Genomic DNA, 18828 nt, shown 5'->3' on the forward strand with positions numbered 1-18828 from the left:
TTAAACGTTCCTGTTGAGCAGCTGTGTAAATATACTACAAATTGGTGCATACACTGGTCTGAGCGGAACGGGCATAGAACTTCGAGCTTAATCTATCATCTTTTCATTGTGCGCTGACGAACGCCGATGGCTTTCCGTCGGTCTTGATCACCCTGTGCACCATCCAGGTGGTACGCTTGCAACGCCGCTGCTGCCGTTTTTTAGGGGCGAAGCTCCTTAAAGCGGCACCCGTTCGTTCCTCGTCGTAGTAGTAGTGTGTAACCAGTCTGAGAAAAATGAGAAAAAAAATTCCGAAGTTGCGTCCGTAGCGCGGAATCGAACCAGGGACCCCTCGCTTCCGAGCGCGCGGCGTTAGCCCATTACGCCACGAAGCACACATAGACACAAGCACCACGATGGCAATAAATACCCAACATTAACGAAAGACCGCGTTTCTAGCGCGTTTCTAACGCGTTTGTGCTAGCGCGTTACGGCCCGTGTAAGAAGCTGGTGTAAGACGCTGTGGCCTCTCCGCCTTACCTTCAACGCGTTTCGAACGCGCTGCCCAAGGCGGTGGCAAGTCAAGTTCAAGTCGAGGAGCGTTTATGAATACGGGGGGCATACTCTCTCAGCAGTCATGTGATGGCGTCGGCAAACGCGGTGCACGTTCCGGCATGTGTAAATGGCTGCGTAAGACGCTGTGGCCGCTCCCCCTTACTAGAGAGTACTGCACGTCTCTAACGCGTTTGTGCTAGCGTCCCCTTAAGCGGGAGATCCGATGATTCCCTCCGGAGCTTCGCCCACTCATCATCATTCACCCCGTGGATATGCTGTGATTTTTTTTTTAATCGTGCCATTGTTGTGACGAGCCTTATAGCTGTTAGGGCGGTGTTCCTGCTCCGCAACAGCAATTCTCTGGCGCCAGGTTTGTGTGTGTGTGTGTGTGTGTGTGTGTGTTGCTTCGCACCCTGTCGCCTTCACCAATTATTTGAACACCGTGTCGACTTGCCGTCACTTTCAGGGCTTCGCCTTGGGGCAAAACGTCTATTTTTTTATCGCTAGTAGACACCCATAGCTCTCTGAGGATGCAGAGTTCAGAGTAACTATTGGACAATTAGTACTCCGATTTTAGGCAAATAATAGAAAGAGTCAACGCCTACGTTCTTAAATAAATGCTTTCTCTTCTCTCTCTCTCTCTCTCTAGACGAAGTTTTGTGGTGTGATTCGCTCGTCGTGAAATTTGCCTGGGCAGGTTTTAATGACATTCCTTCGGCCTAGATGTCTTCGTGACGCTCGCACTTTTTGAACGTAGCAGCAAGCTAGCTTCCAATATACGTTACCTATAATTTGTACGCCAGCATCGCACACGACTTATCCCACGGCAAACAAGAACAGTTTAAACAACAGAAACAAACGTAAAAGAACTTCGTGATGGAGGAATGGCACTGCTGCCTCCGGCAGAAAGTCTGATTTTCGATGTGGCTGTCGCATCCTCGCCCGTCGTCGGCTGCGGAAACCTGTCGTTAGCGATTTCTCACCGCCGGGTTTTCAACATTTGTGACAGCGCAGAGGCGAAAAAGAGGTAAATAAGAAGAAAGTAAATAGATACGGGACGTGTAGAAAAACGTCGAGTGCACATAAGCTTAACGGTCGTGTTTTTTATTTTTTTTTTTTCCGCGCTCGTATTTCATCGCGCCCTGCGGGTTGCCGTAGATTCGAATGTACTCTGACATCAGACGGCTGGTGACACGTCTACCGCGCCTTCGTGAAGCCAAGTAAATATGTCGTACGTCGTGCCTGTTTTGCTTGCGTGTACAGAAAACCGCAATCGTATCGGAATCCCTGCAGGAAGCGTGTTTCCGTTTACCTTTCGGTATACTTTCTTCTTTTTTTATCTTTCTCTCTGCCTGTTTGCTGCAAGTATTTCTCAATAAATCCGCAAACGCCGCAAAGAGAGCGTTAATAGATCAAAGTGAGACATGTGCCGTCACCAACAGCTGCAATATATATGAAGCGATGATGTATATACGGCCAAGTTAGGATATGGGAAAGCTGATGGAAAGAACGTAGCTACTCTTTGATATTGCAAAGTATATACGGGAAACAAGCAATATTTTGTGTCACTGGGTCACCGCGTTTTGTTTCCTGTGCCGTCTCTTCTTTCGTCTTGATAAAAAATGCAGCATCGTCTGAGAGCTGCGGATAGCTTGTTGCCCGCAGCCAGGTCCGCTACCGAGCTTGTACGCACAACATGCTATACCGTCGTTGGTTGAATTCTATAGAAAGGCGAATGCTCAGAATAGTATACACAAACTATGGCCGAAGTATTATCGACCAAAGAAGTTTACTGACCAAAGGATCTGACAAAAAGCTGAATATCTCCGCAGCCTCAAAACGCAGCCTGGTATTCCCATTTCCAGCCTCTACTGGTATATGCGAACAACATTGTGATGTACACTTTTACTGGCTACCTTTAAAGGCTGCTCGGATATTTAGCGTTTTCTGAGATCCCGTGGTCCGTAAACTATTTTGGTCAATAGTACCTGAAGCACCAGCTATTCGTGACTAGGGTTCACACACCGGCTGCCAAGAAAGTGCAGTTTGATGTTTGGCTCGCGCATCCGAGTGCTGTGCAAGCTTGACCATGGACGACATAGTAAAGGCTCCGGTCAGTGACGGCCTTCTGGCGTTATTAGTGGGTTCCAACTCGGTTGGTTGTTTGCCGAATTTCCGCCGCGCGGCGCTTATCAACTAAATGTAACGTCCAGCGCTACTCATGCTTATAAGCATGTGTGTATCGATGAAGTGCGCTATATAAATAAAAAAAAAAGGGGGGGGGGGGGGGGGGGTCGAGGTCCGTATTCCGAAATTTTCTCCAGCATAATTGCTTGACAACACGACTTGCTGGCGGCTGTTGTAGTACAAATCACTCTAGCATCAAGTCTACTTTGTGAATACGAGCCTAACACTACAGCCGCCGATCGAGAGCTTAAGTTGCTATACGAAGGATTAAGCTGCATGGGACGAGGCGTACTCAAGCAACAACTGCTCTCACTTAATTATCCTATGCACGAATGTCCTTGTTCGTCCGACGCAGATGTATTCTTTCGCAGCACTGTAAAATAATGAACGGGTGAAGGTTCTGCAGCGTTGCGCATTTTCAATGAAAGATGGCATACATGCAGTTTCGCATTTCACTATTCATTCTCGTTTGTTTGTTTGTTTAGTTATTTGTATTGCAGTCTCATTTCAAGCTGCCGTGACGTTCTCGCGGCTTTTTATCGCCCTTGTTCCCCAATTCTTCGAGTGGCCGCGTGTGTGTTTGTGTTTGTGTCGCGTTGTTGGGACCGCACGCCGTACATCGACCAAACCCACTTCGTCGTATATCCTTCGCGCCGTTCTCGATTTCTCGTCAAATGGCCGCCTCACGTCAAGGCGCTGGTCGCGAGGAGGCCGGGGGAATGGTCATGCTTCGAGTCGACAGCCAGCGACAGCTGCCGTTTCTGCACCGGACATCGAACCGTCGCGGACCGCTGCTTGCCCATCGAACGCTATATAACTCCCATACAGAACGATGAGACGTTTCTAGCGAAGTTGTTCCATCACTTCTCTCTCTACGCGCGGATATCCTGCCGCGAGAAGACGAGCGTAGTATATATATATATATATATATATATATATATATATATATATATATATATATATATAACCGTTAAGTGTGTGAACGGGGATAAGAGAGCGGCAAGCCCCTTCGGGTTTGTCGATATCGCGTGGAACAGGGCGTTCCGCTGCGTGGAAATCCCTCTGCTGTCCGAATGTCGTCGCCGCTTTGACGTCGTGGTTTCTCTTCTATCTTGTTCCGCTGTTTCCACGGCTGCAGTTGTTTGGAATGCGTCACGTCGGCTTTGTGTCAGCATTTAGCGACGTACGGGCGCTGTCAGGAAGCAAAGGAGCATCGGTTGCGGTCGACCGTCTTCGACTGTCCGGAACGTTAAGGCATTCCCTACCTCCACCTTGGAATGCGCAGAAAAACGGCCGTTCAAGGTGTGGAAGAGATAAGCTGCATCCTACGTGAAGCAGTTCGATAACTTTCCCAGCCCACATCTTCTGTTCCCCTTCCCAAATGACACCATGATTTTGACCGCTGGTAAGCTTGGTATTTTCAGTATCTGTATATGTTGGCCATCTTTCTTGTTGTTGTCGACCAGGACGCCGCACTTCGCTGGTTTAAAGTGCTATCTAAACGGACATGGTCTCAAGCAGGAGACCATGAAAATAAGCGACAGTAGTCATACTCAGTACCGCCATCGATGCCATTTGGCAAGACTATATAGTAGAGTTAAAACATCTGGTACGCGCCAATAACGTCCAAGCATGGTACTTCCAGACCCTTTTGTGACACGTATAGGTTGTCCTATAGGGTATTATTCAGTCAGAAAACGTAAAGGTGCCTCAGTTGCATCAGTTACCTCAGTTCGCTAATGGTGGACACATTCTGAAAACGGAAAGAACCTTAACTACTACTTAAAATGGCCAAGATCAACGCGTTCGTCATAAAGGAAGGCAGGAGGGGAAAACAAGAGGTGAAGGCAGAGAGGTAAACCAGATTAAGTGTTCGGTTGGCTGCAGGGTGCAAAGCAACCAGTGGGGAACGCGTAAGGCAAGCACGTATAGACCTTTTCACAAACCGACGTTTGAGCAGCGCCATTTGCCGACGCGGGCGACGTCTAGCGTCAGAACATATTATGCCGCCGGTTTGGACTGTGCGCCTTACGAGAGAGCAGGCCGGCCGCACTTCGGTTGTGTTATCTTCGCCACGCATTATTTCGATTGTTTTATTCAGTTTCGCTTGTCTTGTGCGGCTTGACTTGTTACATGTTTCACGTGCTCGCGTGAGCGCTCAGTGTGGTGTGCCATGGCAACAGCAAGCCCAGCCAGTGCCAGTGGATGTGGTGTTTCGTCGTCGGTAGCGGCGGCAGCCGCGTCTGCTTCGTCGAGACCTGAAGTGATAATCAGCGGTATATTTCATTGTTATTGCTGGGCACATGTGACAGTATCGTTGATTGAATCTGATCACCATTACGTTTCGCGGTTGAGGGTTGCCTCATTTAGCGAAAGCAGGCGCGTACGTAGCTGTCGAGCAATGCTTAGAACCAGGCGCCGGCGGCCCGACGACGCGTGTCAGTGGTTGGTAGATATGCGGCGGTTACTCCATACGCTTCCGACGCAACTCAACAGCTCAATCATGCAAAATTTATTGGATCTGGTGCGGTGCAGGGTGCTTATAACCAAATGTCAAAGCATAAGCGTGGCGATCGAGCAGCGCGGTACCTGCAGCGAACCGACGCGCGACAGTGATCACAGATGCCAGCGCAACTGATACAGCCCAGGTGCTAGATTTTTATTTTTAGTATTTAGTAGTTATTTATTTATACATACTGTCAATCCCAATAGGGATTATAACAGGACTTGTTATAAAAAGATATTTGTTTACCTATTTTTACGTTTGTTTACCTGGAATGGCTTTTCTTTCGAATGTCTAAATTTGGAACAAGCTTCGCTCACGGTGAACCTTAACGTAGATCGTGCGCGAAGTTTGTATTGAAGATACGGCGTACGGAAGGAATTGTTCATGTGCGCTATCTCTGAACCGAAATAAGGCAATAATATTGCAGCGTTAGGGCCATCTCTGCTCTTTCTCTAGTTTCTGTGCCATGTTCATAATAAAGTAATGTCGAGTCTCAACAATTGTAGAATAAATACATATGCATATGAGTGTAAACCACTACTGACCGTTAGTGAAAAACGCTTAGTGGTCAGCGAAGCGGTCACTGCACGCACGTAAGTATTTCACTTGATCGCCTGTGCGAATAATTTATTTTTTTCGTTACTGTTATTCTTGCAAGCATGATGCTATTGTCCGCGCGTACCCATGCGAATATCATTTTTAACGTTCTAACTTGCGCGGGCTCATTTAGCGCATTTCTACGCCATGCACAGTTAGCGCATTACGGTTCCCGAACTCTAGCACTGGTGCTAGGCCGCGCTGATGAGGTTGACACGTTCGTTTTTGCATTCTCTTGCTGCCCAAGCACATAGACAACGCTCAAAGATGGGTGAGCTCGATGCAGCACCACACTGTTGAAGTTATTAACTTTATGGGCAGGGCCGCGCAGGGTGCGTGTGAACGCAGAGACAATGTTTTGGTAGACACAGGGTCTGCATACATCTTCCATAGGACACGATTTTTCCAGATAGTTGCGAAGTGTATTTACCGACTAGTTCTCTCGCAGAGTGCTTCAATTTGTCTTATACCGGTGTCACACGGCCACTTTTGATAGCGATCGAGAACGATCTGGATCGGAATGTTCGACCGCGATTGGCTCCCTTCCGCAGATTGAGCAAAGAAGCCAATCGCGACCAAGAAATTTGACCCAGATCGGCCTCGATCACGATCAAAAGTGCGCCGCGTGGCCCCCGTATTAGGCACTGGAATGAAGTCGTGTTTGAAATAATAACAAATGTAGCCTCTGCCACTACATACGAGAAAATATTGCATCGAAGAGCTGACAATTCTCGCAACCTATTGGGAAATGTGCCCAAAAGGTTTACCAAAATGCGTTATTTTACTGATGTGTGCATTGGTTCACATTAGACTGGAATGCCAAGTCCTCAGGTGATGCAGGAAACCGGCGAAACGTGATGAACATATCACATCGGCATTGGTCTCGCGGAGTGCTGTGTTGTGGACACACTTAGTCCCCAAAATCGTTATTTTCCGCTGGTTGTTTGTGCACCCATAAACTGCACAGTGCTGGCCTGTAGCCTTTTGATGAGTATATATGTCATTATTTACGAGCGTAAGTCATTCGTGACAAAAATAAACGGAAGCATCGAAGGAAAGCTACCACTCCGCAATGGAAGCGCAAGGCAAGCTCACAGTCCAGACCGAACAGGCAACACTGACACATACTCTCCACGCCAGACCGTCGGAAGCGCCCTCGTGAAAACGTCTATACGCTAGGGATGTTCAGGTCCTAATACGTCATTGTTCTGTCAAAAAAACAACTGAATTAGGAACAAGACGCTTGCACAGTTCTACAGCATACGCGTGATGGAGACTAATGGGCTTTCTGTCTATTTTTCTTGGCAGCTAGCTCAGATATGCAGCCGGAATCGAGTACTATAATGCACTAGGGTTACAGAAAGGGGGAGAAAGGGGTGTTGAGGGGGAGGATCGAGGTGCGTGTTTTACCAGTGTTGTAGCAATGCCATGCTACAAGGCTGCGCGGGCAGAAAGTTTCAATATTTGCGGCTGCCGTTTTGCGATCCCGGGATTTGTTCGCCTCCACCGCGACAGACAATTCAACCAATCACAGCGGAAGGCGCGCGCCGCGTGCGCCGCCGGTTTCCTTGCAGCACCACCAGATGGCACTCGCCTCCGCGCATCCGCGGCAGCGTCGGCGCCGGCCGTGCAGGGGAACTAAAAAAAAAGAACCAGAAAGCTCGCCTTCGCGCATAGCGTTCGCCACAAGCTTCTAGCGTCTAGCCGCAAGAACCCACCTAGCAACTGATTTCATTTGTGCTGGGATAACGGTATGGAAAAGCCACGCATAGTTGGGACTCTCGAGGAGCAGCGTGAACACGATGAGCGGCGGCGAGAACAACAAAGTCAATATGCGCAACGGCGTCGCGCTCAGGCTAGGCAGGACGCAGCGGTTCCTGCCCAAAGCAAGCCACGCACAGTTAGGACGTCTGAAGAGCAGCGCGTATACGATGAGCGACGAAATGAACAGCAACGTGATTATGCACAACGGCGTCGTGGTCAGGCTCGGCGGGACCCAGTTCAAGGCTACGTCATATTGGTCTATAGGATCATCAGGTGACACCACAGCTTCGCTGGCCAACCACCTTCACAGCGTGGATTGGAGCCCAATTTTTTTAAATATTTTCTCGGGCTTTTAGGCATGTTGTGTACGCATTACGCACTATGTACGTACACTATGCACGACTCGATTCCGCCGGTATACCTAAGGCAAACTGTATCGACGAATGAGCGACGTCTGATGCCGACGAATGCATGCGGACGAGTGTAACAATCGGAGCTGAAATTCACACACACACGCACTCGCGCACGCACGCAAAGACATGCTTTCGTTCGCGCCACTCTGATCATTGCCTCTCCTTTCATTTGTGTGGATTTCTTTTCTTTCCTCTATTTTAAGACGTCAGAGCACGCATTAAGTGCTCTAAAATTCTACGCATTCTCCTGCAGCTTGATGGCAAGCCATTGGGAGTAAAGCAGTGCTTAAATTTCCTTTCACACGGTACTTTGTCCCTCGCACTACTTCCAACATTTCACCCGGCGAAATAAAGTGACCCTTCTATCTTTACGTCGTGCCGATTGGCTTTCCAGAAGCAACGGGTTTGTACGCCTTAGTGAACACTTTCTTGGAAGAGAATTTCGCCTATACGCACTTTTTTTTTTCGTTTGCCGCTTTCTGTATTTATTCAGCTAGTGTCATCGAACGACCAGACTTCTGCATTCATTTAATTAAGCCTGTGCTACACCAGTGCGCTATTGTTATTTTTTTCTGGGTCTTTCTTCTGTCTATTAAAGCAAAAAGAAAGCGAACAAGCAAGAAAAAAATATAGAATCAGTAATTGAATCGAAAACCTTTCAGAAAGACCCCTCGCATTCTATACGAATTTCTTTCCCAACTGCATTTACGCTTAGCCGGTCTGGTTCTGCTGCAAAGGCCGTTGTCTTTCCCTCTCTCTATGTTCCTTTTTTTTTACGAGCACACCACGCTATTGGACACATTGTACCTTTACACCATCCTGTTAACAACAGTTGTTTCGTCTGTTCATAAAACCTCCTACTCCTTTTTTTTTCTTTATTTTTTTAAGGATGCCAGAACAACTCACTTCATCATTACTCGCTCCTGCTGTTCGGTGCCTTTCTTTGTTTCATATTTCTTCACACTTCGGAACAGACCCAACTCGTGACGCGTGATCATTTTTCACAACCCCGAAGGTATATACTTAGTGGGCCGTATATACCAGCATGCATCATTTTCGCCCGTCCGCCCGGGTATCCAGCACGTACCACGCGGGGTCTTGGTCAGAGTCACTGTCTTCTTTATTCCTTGTTCTATTTAATCTATGGTTAGAAGGTGTTAGCTTTATGTTCGATGTACAAGGTATGCTCATTTTATCTTATTTTCACGAAAATTCAGTTTTATTCGTGCTGTCGTAATAAATAAAAACGAAAGATGAATATATTACTTCTTACATTAAGATCTAACACCTCTGCCCCACCATGTTTCAAAGCACGGTGCTGACACAGAACTAAACTCCGATGTGCCAAAGAAATAAGAATGAAATGTGCAGGAAAAGAAAGACGAAAACAACGCGAGCTTTACCGGTTGACTCACCATACCCGTTTTCAGCTACGTATCTTTCCGCATGACCCTACAATTTCTTTTTTCTTTTCTCTCTCTCTCTGTCTTTTCTTCACGTCTGTCTTTGTGGTTGCTCCCTTCTTGTTTCACTGCCTCTCAAATCCTGTGCACAATCACAGGTTCTGTTTGTGAAAAGCTTTTACAATCTTATCGGTAATTTGTTTACTTTCAGCTGCATTCCTATAATGCGTATCAAGAAAAAAAAAAACAATCGTATTGGCGACCGTTCCCTCTCCATTCCTCCTTGTAGTATCGTTTCAATTTATTTCCCCATGTCTGTTCTTTCTTGCTTTCTTTATTCCTATCAGATTAAGTGCTCGCGTATATTTCATGAACATTCCAAATGTTATTTTTGTGTATACTGCCGCTTAGACGAATCATATTGCAGAAGTGGTTGGAGAAAATATAGGCGTATAGATACTTTAACACGAGCGAGCAGCTAAACTCAGATAGCAACCCGTACGTAATATTAAAGGCTCTCGTGAGTACACAGGTCAGCAGAACGTGGGATTGAAATCGCTCGCGTGTGCCCACTTACCTCCCGTTTCTTCAGCGTTTGGTCGAGAGCGAGCTAGCAATGGTGATGATTAATTGCGATAATTAAAACATTTCTATTAAGGCTTGGCTCGAAGGCCTACATATAGATGAACTGGAAAAGGTGGGGCACGCAATACTAAACAAACCGTCCGTCGGGGCTCGCCTGGCGAAAGTAAAAAGAGCTCCGTAGCGAAAGCGTAGTTTAATGCTCGCTCAGCGGTCAAAAGCTCAGAAGCGCGCCTCTGCCCTATCTATTTCTCTCTCTCTCTCTCTCTCTCTCTCTCTCTCGCTCTCTCGTTTGCGCAAGGCACTCGCTTTCATATACGTCGTCGCCTGTGCAAGAGGAGCGCAACGCCCTCCTGAGATTACGCGTAAGGCTGGGCAGTTGGGAACACCGAGAGCAGAAAGATGGCGGAAAAGAGCTACAGCGAATAAGAATAATAAAAGAGAAGAAACATCGCGAAATGCGCGCGCGAGGGGCTCGCCAAGGCAAGGAGAAGGTCCCTGGACGACCTCACTGGCGTGCGCGAGTGGCAAGCCATCGCTGAAGCGGCACAATATAGCTCGCGGCCGCGCGTCGACGCTAACGTTTCTGGGAATTCGTACGAAGCCAGCGAGAAAGCGGTACTTTAAGAGAGAAAGAAAAGAAACCGACCTAGGAAATAAAATAAAATAACGCATTTTGACTTGAAGCGGAAATTAATAGTGCAGCATTTGCGGGAAGGCGATGGGGGTAGGGAGCGGGCGGGAAAAGTCGAAACGAAATGCGCCTCTTTTCGTTACTTGTGGTATTATTCTCTTGTTTGTTAGTTGAATTTCCTCCGGTCCTCATCGTCTCGTATGCTTCTTATGTTTTAGTATGTTCTGCCTCTTTTTTTTCCCCCATCGTTTTATTTTTGGACGCGGGAGGACTCGGCTATAGCGAGCTTGGATTCGCAAAGTGCTTCCAATTGTGAAATCACATTTGCTGAGGGGCAGAAAAAATGTTTTTCTTGCTGTTGGAATCAAAAGCTCTTTGTGGCCAGTTGCGATGTGGAGACGAGTTGTCTCGTGCTGCTGATTGTTGTCTTTCGTTTATAACCTTTGTGTGTCCCTTTTTTTTTTTGCGCCAGTTTCTCTGTTAAAGCAAATGTGTGCGTGCGTGCGTGCGTGCGTGCGTGCGTGCGTGCGTGCGTGCGTGCGTGCGTGCGTGCGTGCGTGCGTGAGACAGAGAGAGAGAAAGAGAGCTTCTTGTTAACATCCCGTCACCAGCGGACGAGAAGCCGAAACAAATACATTCGCCATAAAATAAACTCGCATGTATAGCGCTGTATAGCGAAGTCATAAATATGGAGGAAGCTAGTTTAGGTTACGGGAAAACAAAGCCAGAAACACTAGCCGGGAAGTGTCATAAAAACAAGGCAACCAGATGTATATATCCATATACATTCACAAATGGCATCACATTTGCAAGTAATCGTAAAACGTTTTTGTCTACACGTTCATGGTAGTTTCACTCCCGACGGCGCCCGACAGTTTCGAAATACACTGACCCGGACTTATCTCTGCTCGCTTGCAGTCTTGTGGAAATATTTTACTGCCGTCAGGACTCAACTTTTGTCTCGTCGTAATCGCAGTGAAGCTATTCTTAACCTTCATACCACTAATCGTTTGGCGCAAAGTATGTTGTATAGGTTTAATCTGCTTTTTTTATGTACGTGTTTGCATAAACACGACGAAAACAGCCTTTTATAATGCAAAGGTCGTTAGCACATATGGTTTTGGCGTCTAGTGGTTATTATGAGTGCACTGGAGCTCTTGCAGTCGGCCTCCACCGGAGTGTGGTCGCCACGGCTGGTAGAGTAGACCGGAACTACCGGGCTCGGCAACCGAACGTCATAACTGCCGAGACAGCGCCGCTGATAGAAACTTCATCGCCTTGTCTTCATAACAACCATTAAACTTCCCTGAGTTGTTTCCTTCCTGCCTCTCGCTCCCGGAAAGACACACTCGCTCTCGTGGTTTGGACTCCGTGCCAGTTAATTGGCTTCCTGTCCACGTTGAGGTTAAAAAAGAATGAAATAAGAGAGTCACTAGGCTCATTTCGAAACTACAATTGTTCGGTGAAAGGGTCCCGCTCGCCGAATCGCCCCTTCGTTTCCTGCAAATAAGCGAGCGCGAGCAAATAGCCGCCCATTTCCTATAACGAGCCTAAACGAGTAGGAACGGAACGGGCGTTGTAATGAGCCAATCAAACCTATATACAGGCGTTCGCGGATTATTCATGAAACCGGAGGGAACAGTATATCGCGGCCCATTCAGCGTATAAGTATACATACATAGGGTGCATTGAAACAGAGCGCGTTCGTTCCCGCCCAAACGAAACGATGTCGAGCGGCAGCGATCTTTCTCTCGTGGTCCCAACGACGAAGTTTTTTTTTTCTCTGTAGTCTTTCGTTCTCTGTAATTCATTAACCTTGCAAATGGAATGCGAACTCTAGACAGAAGCAAAAGCAGCTGCGAGAAAATATGTCGCAGATATTTCGTTGCTGCAAGGCTTACAATATACGCAGCCAAGCGGCAGCGGAGCTGCGCTTGCAACGTGGTCTCAGAGGAGAGAGAGCTGTGCAGAAGTAAATACGTTCTACAGCATCAACGATCCATTTCGTTTTGCGCACTGCACGAACACGTACCGCGCGCGCGCTCTAATGAATAAAACATTCGTAACGTCGGTTATTTTCGAGGAAGAGCAAACCGACTTGTTTGTTCAGGTCTATTAAATTCGCTCAGACAAAAGCGTCCGATGCCATTTCGGAAAGGGGTATAGAAGAGGCGTATACATGTATATTAGTCGAGAAAACATCGACTTGCTGACTGTCGATACCGAAGAGTTAACCGCCACAAACTAAAACTCAAAGGCGGAATTCCTTCTTTTTTTTTTTTTTGCGTTCGATGAAAAAAAAAAAGTGCGCAATACACACGCGTTATATACGACCGACTCAATAATGGAAACAATTATTGGCGAGCATTTGAGAATGCGTTGGTGCAGTGCCGATGACAAACGAGTCTCTGTCGGCGACTGTCGTATCACCGGTGAAAACAAACGCATCAGGCAGCGTCGAGAGTCGGGCGCAATTTTTTTTTTTTTTTTCGCGTGACAAATGGCTTCGTTGCATTCCGCGACGAGGCGAGGCTGTGTTAACTCGTTTAAACAGCGCGTCTTTCTCCTTCAGTTAAAGTCTTTCTGCGCACTTCGCGTAGCGTCTGCATGTAGTGCGCCGCTCGGTGATCAAATACGGAAGATGGAAAATGTCGACGACGCACGAGTCAGCCCTCGAGCGTAATTCCGGGAACGACATAAAGTGAGACGCACTTCGCTGTGGCCCCACGTGTAGAGCGCGGTCACATCTACCATGGAAGTGCGGTTTTTGTTAGAAGCGAATACACTTTGGCTCGATCGCTTTTGTCGGCAGAATGTTGTGGCATTGGCTTTCCAGATCCTCGCGTGTCGCTTGGCTTCGGATCAAGGGAATAGTTCTTCGACAACTATAGGACGCGCGCTGTCGCTTAGGATCAACCCAGATTAACTTCTAGCCTTCGACAAGCTTTTCTATAAGAAAACGCGAGAAATATACCGAATAGCACGAAGGGTGGCATTTAGGCGCAAGACTTGCTGGGGGTGTGTTGTATTTCGACTGCGTCGTCACGAGGCTAGAACCGAGTCTATTTGTACAACTACAATATCAACAATAACAACGACAAGGATAGCTTGAGTATCGACAGGAACGTGTCATTGCAAGCATCTGTTTAAATGTACCTGCGTTCGCAATGTCGACGTGAACAGATCGTATAATCTCTTCATCGTTGTTGCACGACAGTGGTTGATACAAGAACCGTGAATTAAGCCAACGTTTGCGCGATGCGCTTAAACGACGCTTTTATCGCTGTTATGTGCGAGCTCAGGTAATGTCAGCCTCCGTCGTGTTTTCTACTCTTTTGTTCTAAAGGGCTCCGTCGCTTTTTTTTTTTTTTTTTTTTTTTATCTTGATGGCGCTAGTTCGACCTCTCGTGTCGCTTGGCTTCGGACCAAGGGAATAGTTTTTCGACAACTATACGACGCGCGCTGTCGTTTAGGTTTGTAATTATGTTTTGAGTTCGTATCGAGGGCTAAGCTGGTGAGCCAAACAATTACAACGGCGGAGCTCGCTTTGAGTGCTCGCTTGGTATGCGCGAACCCGGATCTTAACGCTTGGTCGCTGGTTTAGTTAACCTGTGCTAGGCACCACGAATACGCAAGGACACTAGTGTACCGCCGACCGCGCGCCACTATTCAGAGCAGCGCGCACCGCACAAAAGGCAGGTATAGAAGCGGAAACATTCCTCTCATGCTCTGGCGCCCACCACACCTGCTCGAGCACTGACGGTAGTACTGGTTACGTACCACTACCTCTGCATAGTTCCACGGAGCGCCATAAGCCTACAACCTCGACTGGTTGATTCTGAGGCAAGTATGCACACGGCCCTGATTCGTATGTAAATGCCCCATCTCTCATGGTCTCGCTCGGTAGAGACTCACTCACTTACCCACTGATTTGTTTGTTTTCTTGTTCCTTCCTTCCTTCCTTCCTTCCTTCCTTCCTTCCTTCCTTCCTTCCTTCCTTCCTTCCTTCCTTCCTTCGTTCATTCATTCATTCATTCATTCATTCATTCATTCATTCATTATCATATCCTGCGAAGAAAAACAAAACATTACTGCGCACTAAACTTTCTTGCGTAACTGCGCATAGAACGAAATGACAGGCAAGCCTCTGCACGCCATGCCAGCTTCTTCACTGCTGGCGGCAACTGTTTAAGCAAAACAAAGGGTCTCTTAATAAGGCCTCCGAGATGAGCGCAAGGAGTAGCAGGGTTCGCATTGCATTTCGGATAACGGAGGCCACTGGTGCCATCCTTTCATTTTAATTCTTTACTTTCGCAACACGCGCCGCGTCGCTGCAGCGTATATCGCACGCAGCAGCTGCCTGCTGTTCGCGCCACTGCGGCGCCGTCAGCTGCGTTCCGCACGGGAGCGTACGCCATTTTACTCCGAATCAGTTCCACGTGTATTCGTTAGCACGGCAATAACACTTCACCGACATCGACGATGCTACGGCCAGAGCGGCCGCCGCGTTGATCCAAAGATTTGGCAATGTGAGTTTTTTGCACTCGTGTAGTTTCCAAACAGTTTTTTTTTTTTTCATTAGATTTGTTGAAATATTGACGTATAAATCGGAGAAACAACCGCCAAAATGTGCCAAAGTGAAAAGCCTTCTTTACTTTGTCCTACAGCGCTGTCGGAACTTGTGTCGGCTTGCGCAGTGGATTTCGACCTCTTTCGAATTCTTCTTCGTTGCTCGTTTTGCAGTCAAGCCAATATGTGCGCACCTCGATGCGTGTATATAGCAACAATGCTATGTACGGGCGTGTCCTTCGCGTAATTATAATAACAGACGGTTTCGGTCAGTGGCATACGGTTAGGTTCAGTAAGAGAGCCTAGATCTATTCTCCCTATCTAGGCTCTGTTAGCTCTTTTTTATGTACCGTCCTCGCTGACATTAGCAATACTGTTTACCAAAGAGATAGCAGCGTGGAAGCACCTGCGGATGATCAGAATCCTCCGGGTATCGCAGTGCATTCGTGTAGATCACCAAGAACACCAATGGTTAACGTGGATATGGTGCTGCAAATGTCCAAGGTCACGCGTTCTGAGATCGTGTCTGCTGGGTGGTTGCATAGCTTGTCTCCTGCCGAGAGTCCAGACGCCTCTTAACGTTACCTTAGCTGTTTCTTGCAGTGTATGCATTGTTTCCATAGCAGGTTAAGGTAATATAAGCTGTTAACCTGAGAGGCAGAGTGATCAGCCCAAGAGTACGTGCTGGGCTTTGCAGAGCGGTACCAGAAACGGGTGGTAAAAAATTGATGATGGATCGATTGATTGATTTCTTTTATTACATTGATTCTTCTTAGTGAGCGCTCTTTAATGCTCTTCGTGCCTATTCAGACTTTACATTAACCTTTTTTTCAATGCTGTAGCTAGTTGACATTGTCGATTGCGGCGAGTGGTTTTTTTTTTTTTTTTTCATTACATATCTAGCTCTACCAACCGCTTGATCGGCCAAACAAGCAAATTTTACAGCTCAGAGTATCACATTGTACATCTAAATATGGATAAAGGTTCAAGTCAATGTGGCCAGTAGTTAAACAGCCCTCCGCCAACTGAGGTTCTACACTTGTTCAATTTCAATGCACACATTTACAGCCGGCAAGGTGAGAGGTAAGCTTATCTTTCACCCGATGGAGTATCGCCTATAGTTTCTTTTTTTCTTTTATTTCTTTTTCTTTTGAACGAATGCTTCACCGTGGTTGCGAGATTAAAAACAAGCGAACGAATGATTTCGGAGTTGATTGTTGCACAACGTGACTATTGGTTGCTTCTTGTCCTTGCGAACATGTCTAGCGTAAAAACTGTTTCGTGAATACGGGACCCAGACTCTATTGCGTGCGGCAAGTGCGAAATAAATGCGCACGTACGTACGTGACTCGTCCGTCGCAAACAACACGACTTTAGGAAGCTTTGTCAAGAATGCGGAGGCGCGGCATCCCGCCCGTTGTGCACGCATATGTCGTGATGATGGTTCGCAGCTGTTGCCGCTTTATACGCGCCACTGCAGTCATACCCCGGAAAAAAAAAACAGAAAAAAGGGTGTGGCGCACTTACGCGGAATGATTTGGAGTGTTTAACCCGCATTTTGCCCGTCACTTTCCTACCCTGATTGGAAACTGTTTACGTGGAAGTGCACATAACACATATCTGCTTAACGTGACAAATATGGAGCACGATATTTCTTCCTTGACTCGTGTTCACGGGCACGCCGCGTGAGTGCCTGTGTGCGTGGTCTGCAACTATACCCATGGTCGTTCACGAGATGGCAGCCACCCATGCGAGTTTGAGGTGAAAAGCCTGCAGACATATGCACTTTCTGTTTTGTCACCCGAGTGACACGAGCCACCTGACCCGTCGTGTCGTAACACCTGGGTGAATTATGGCAGACAGGTTATGTAGGCTGCGTTATGTCGGTAGACGGGCTATGTTCAAAATACGGTCGCAAAGGACTCGCTGTAAAAAAAAAAGTGTTCGTTCGCCTGGCAAAATCTGGTTTACTTGTTCCTGCTGACCAGCAAGCACTGTGACGTCACTTATTACAGAAGTTACGGCAGGGTAGTAACGATATGTACCTAGCCGTGAGATTGCATGGGTCTGTAATGACATCTCCCCACACTGTAGTTATTCGCCTCTGCTTCAAGCGGAGTCCTGTATAGCAGCTGCAATAAAAGAGCTCAATAAACGTACACTTAAATACAGGCAAAAATTTTTCATTGTAGGGTTTAAAGTCCCGGAACTGCACTGTACAATGAAGCCGTAGTGGAGGTCTCATGATTAATTTTGAGCACATCGGGTTCTTTAACGTGCACCTAATGCACGGAACAAGAGCGTCTTAGCATTTCTCCCCCGCCACCGAAATACGGCCGCCGCGGCATGGAATCGAAGAAAATAGAGAGCACAAGTGGTACATTGCGTTTGTTTGCTTGCTTGCTTGCTTGCTTGCTTGCTTGCTTGCTTGCTTGCTTGCTTGCTTGCTTGCTTGCTTGCTTGCTTGCTTGCTTGCTTGTTTGCTTGTTTGTTTGTTTGTTCAAAACACAGCGCGCGTTATGTGCACGATGAGAGCTGGCCCAGTTTAGTTTCACAGCGGGGATAACGCGTTGTGTAGCGTTTCAATCGCGTGCTTTGCCTGACACGCGCCGGCCACGCAAGCGAAGGACTACTTTTACTGCCGCGCCCATAATTTTACCGTCTTAACTCGCGGCAATATTTACTATACCATTCTCAGCTTCCACGATATGGCCTCCGCGAAAGCCCGCGCCTAGCCGTTAAACGTTACCGTATAGCATTTTGTATCCGTCGTCAACGGCGTCTCGCAAGAGCAAATACAGCGTCGCGCGGAGTATGTAGTTTATATACCACAACACGGGGAGAAAAAAAAATCGTGACACAATCGACACGGAAAGTGTAACGGCTCTTTTATCTGCGCAATCGCGGAACGTTACACGCGGGCACGTATTGTTGTTACCGATACGTGCGTTGAGCTGTAAGCTGTTCGTGCATCAAGCGCAAACCTCCTTTTACGACGCGCTTTCTTTTATTCCGATTTTGCACGACAAACGGAGCGAAGAAAAAGAAAATAATGGCGGTAGTAAAGGAGCACTTTTTTCGTCGTTGCGCCGAACTTCCTTTATGGGCGCCTCCTGTATATACGATCGCGGAAGCAACGGGTTGACCGTTAGCCCCGATTTACCGCGGCAACTCACTCGTTGCCCTGGTACTCGACGCAGCTTTTGTCGCCGCTAAGATGCCCGCTGCGGGATGACCTATCTAAAAGCAGAGTCCATCAAAAAATTAAACTGCGTGGTTTAACGTCCGCAAACTGCACAGTGGGTTAATTACGAAGGCACGCCGGATTAGTTTTGACAGCTGTACCCGAAGCACGGTACAGGAGTGTCTTTGCATAACACCTCCAACGAATTGTCGTTTCCGCTGACGGGAATGGTGCTCCCCACCTCGTTAGATAACATATCTCGTACGGGAACTGAAAGAATGTTTTATCTTTCTCTGTCTTCTTTTTTCCCTCATTTTTTAGCGTTTTATGACATATCAAGTCCCTCAGCACAGTAAGACTAATCTCTTAGAAATTCGGTAAGTGCAATGTACCGAATTTCTTTACTTGATATTTCGCTTCCATTGTCCAGTTAAGGCGGAAGAATAAAGTGCGTA

At 47.3% G+C, this 18828-nt stretch overlaps 1 protein-coding gene and 1 long non-coding RNA gene across 6 annotated transcripts in view; one reads left to right on the plus strand and one right to left on the minus strand.

Annotated features, from left to right (window-relative positions):
- LOC125944707 (uncharacterized) overlaps nucleotides 1-16704 on the minus strand; it is a 137335-nt gene extending 120631 nt beyond the window's left edge. Inside the window, exon 1 of one of the 2 annotated variants that reach the window (XR_007466376.1) lies at nucleotides 16534-16704. This is a non-coding gene — a long non-coding RNA (uncharacterized LOC125944707). Of the gene's footprint in view, nucleotides 1-16529 lie in introns of both variants that reach the window. The other variant, XR_007466375.1, reaches the window with a different exon arrangement.
- LOC119448640 (histone-lysine N-methyltransferase, H3 lysine-79 specific-like) overlaps nucleotides 1-18828 on the plus strand; it is a 369011-nt gene that overhangs the window by 211195 nt on the left and 138988 nt on the right. Inside the window, exon 1 of one of the 4 annotated variants that reach the window (XM_049665659.1) lies at nucleotides 14854-15149. The exons of 2 other annotated variants lie outside the window; for them this stretch is intronic. In XM_049665659.1, coding sequence (XP_049521616.1) covers nucleotides 15148-15149 — 2 coding nt within the window. In that variant the 5' untranslated portion in view covers nucleotides 14854-15147. Of the gene's footprint in view, nucleotides 1-14853; nucleotides 15150-18828 lie in introns of those variants that run through there. One more of the 4 variants, XM_049665660.1, reaches the window with a different exon arrangement.

The sequence above is a fragment of the Dermacentor silvarum genome, chromosome 4 (genome assembly GCF_013339745.2).
Source record: "Dermacentor silvarum isolate Dsil-2018 chromosome 4, BIME_Dsil_1.4, whole genome shotgun sequence".
NCBI lineage: Eukaryota > Metazoa > Arthropoda > Arachnida > Ixodida > Ixodidae > Dermacentor > Dermacentor silvarum.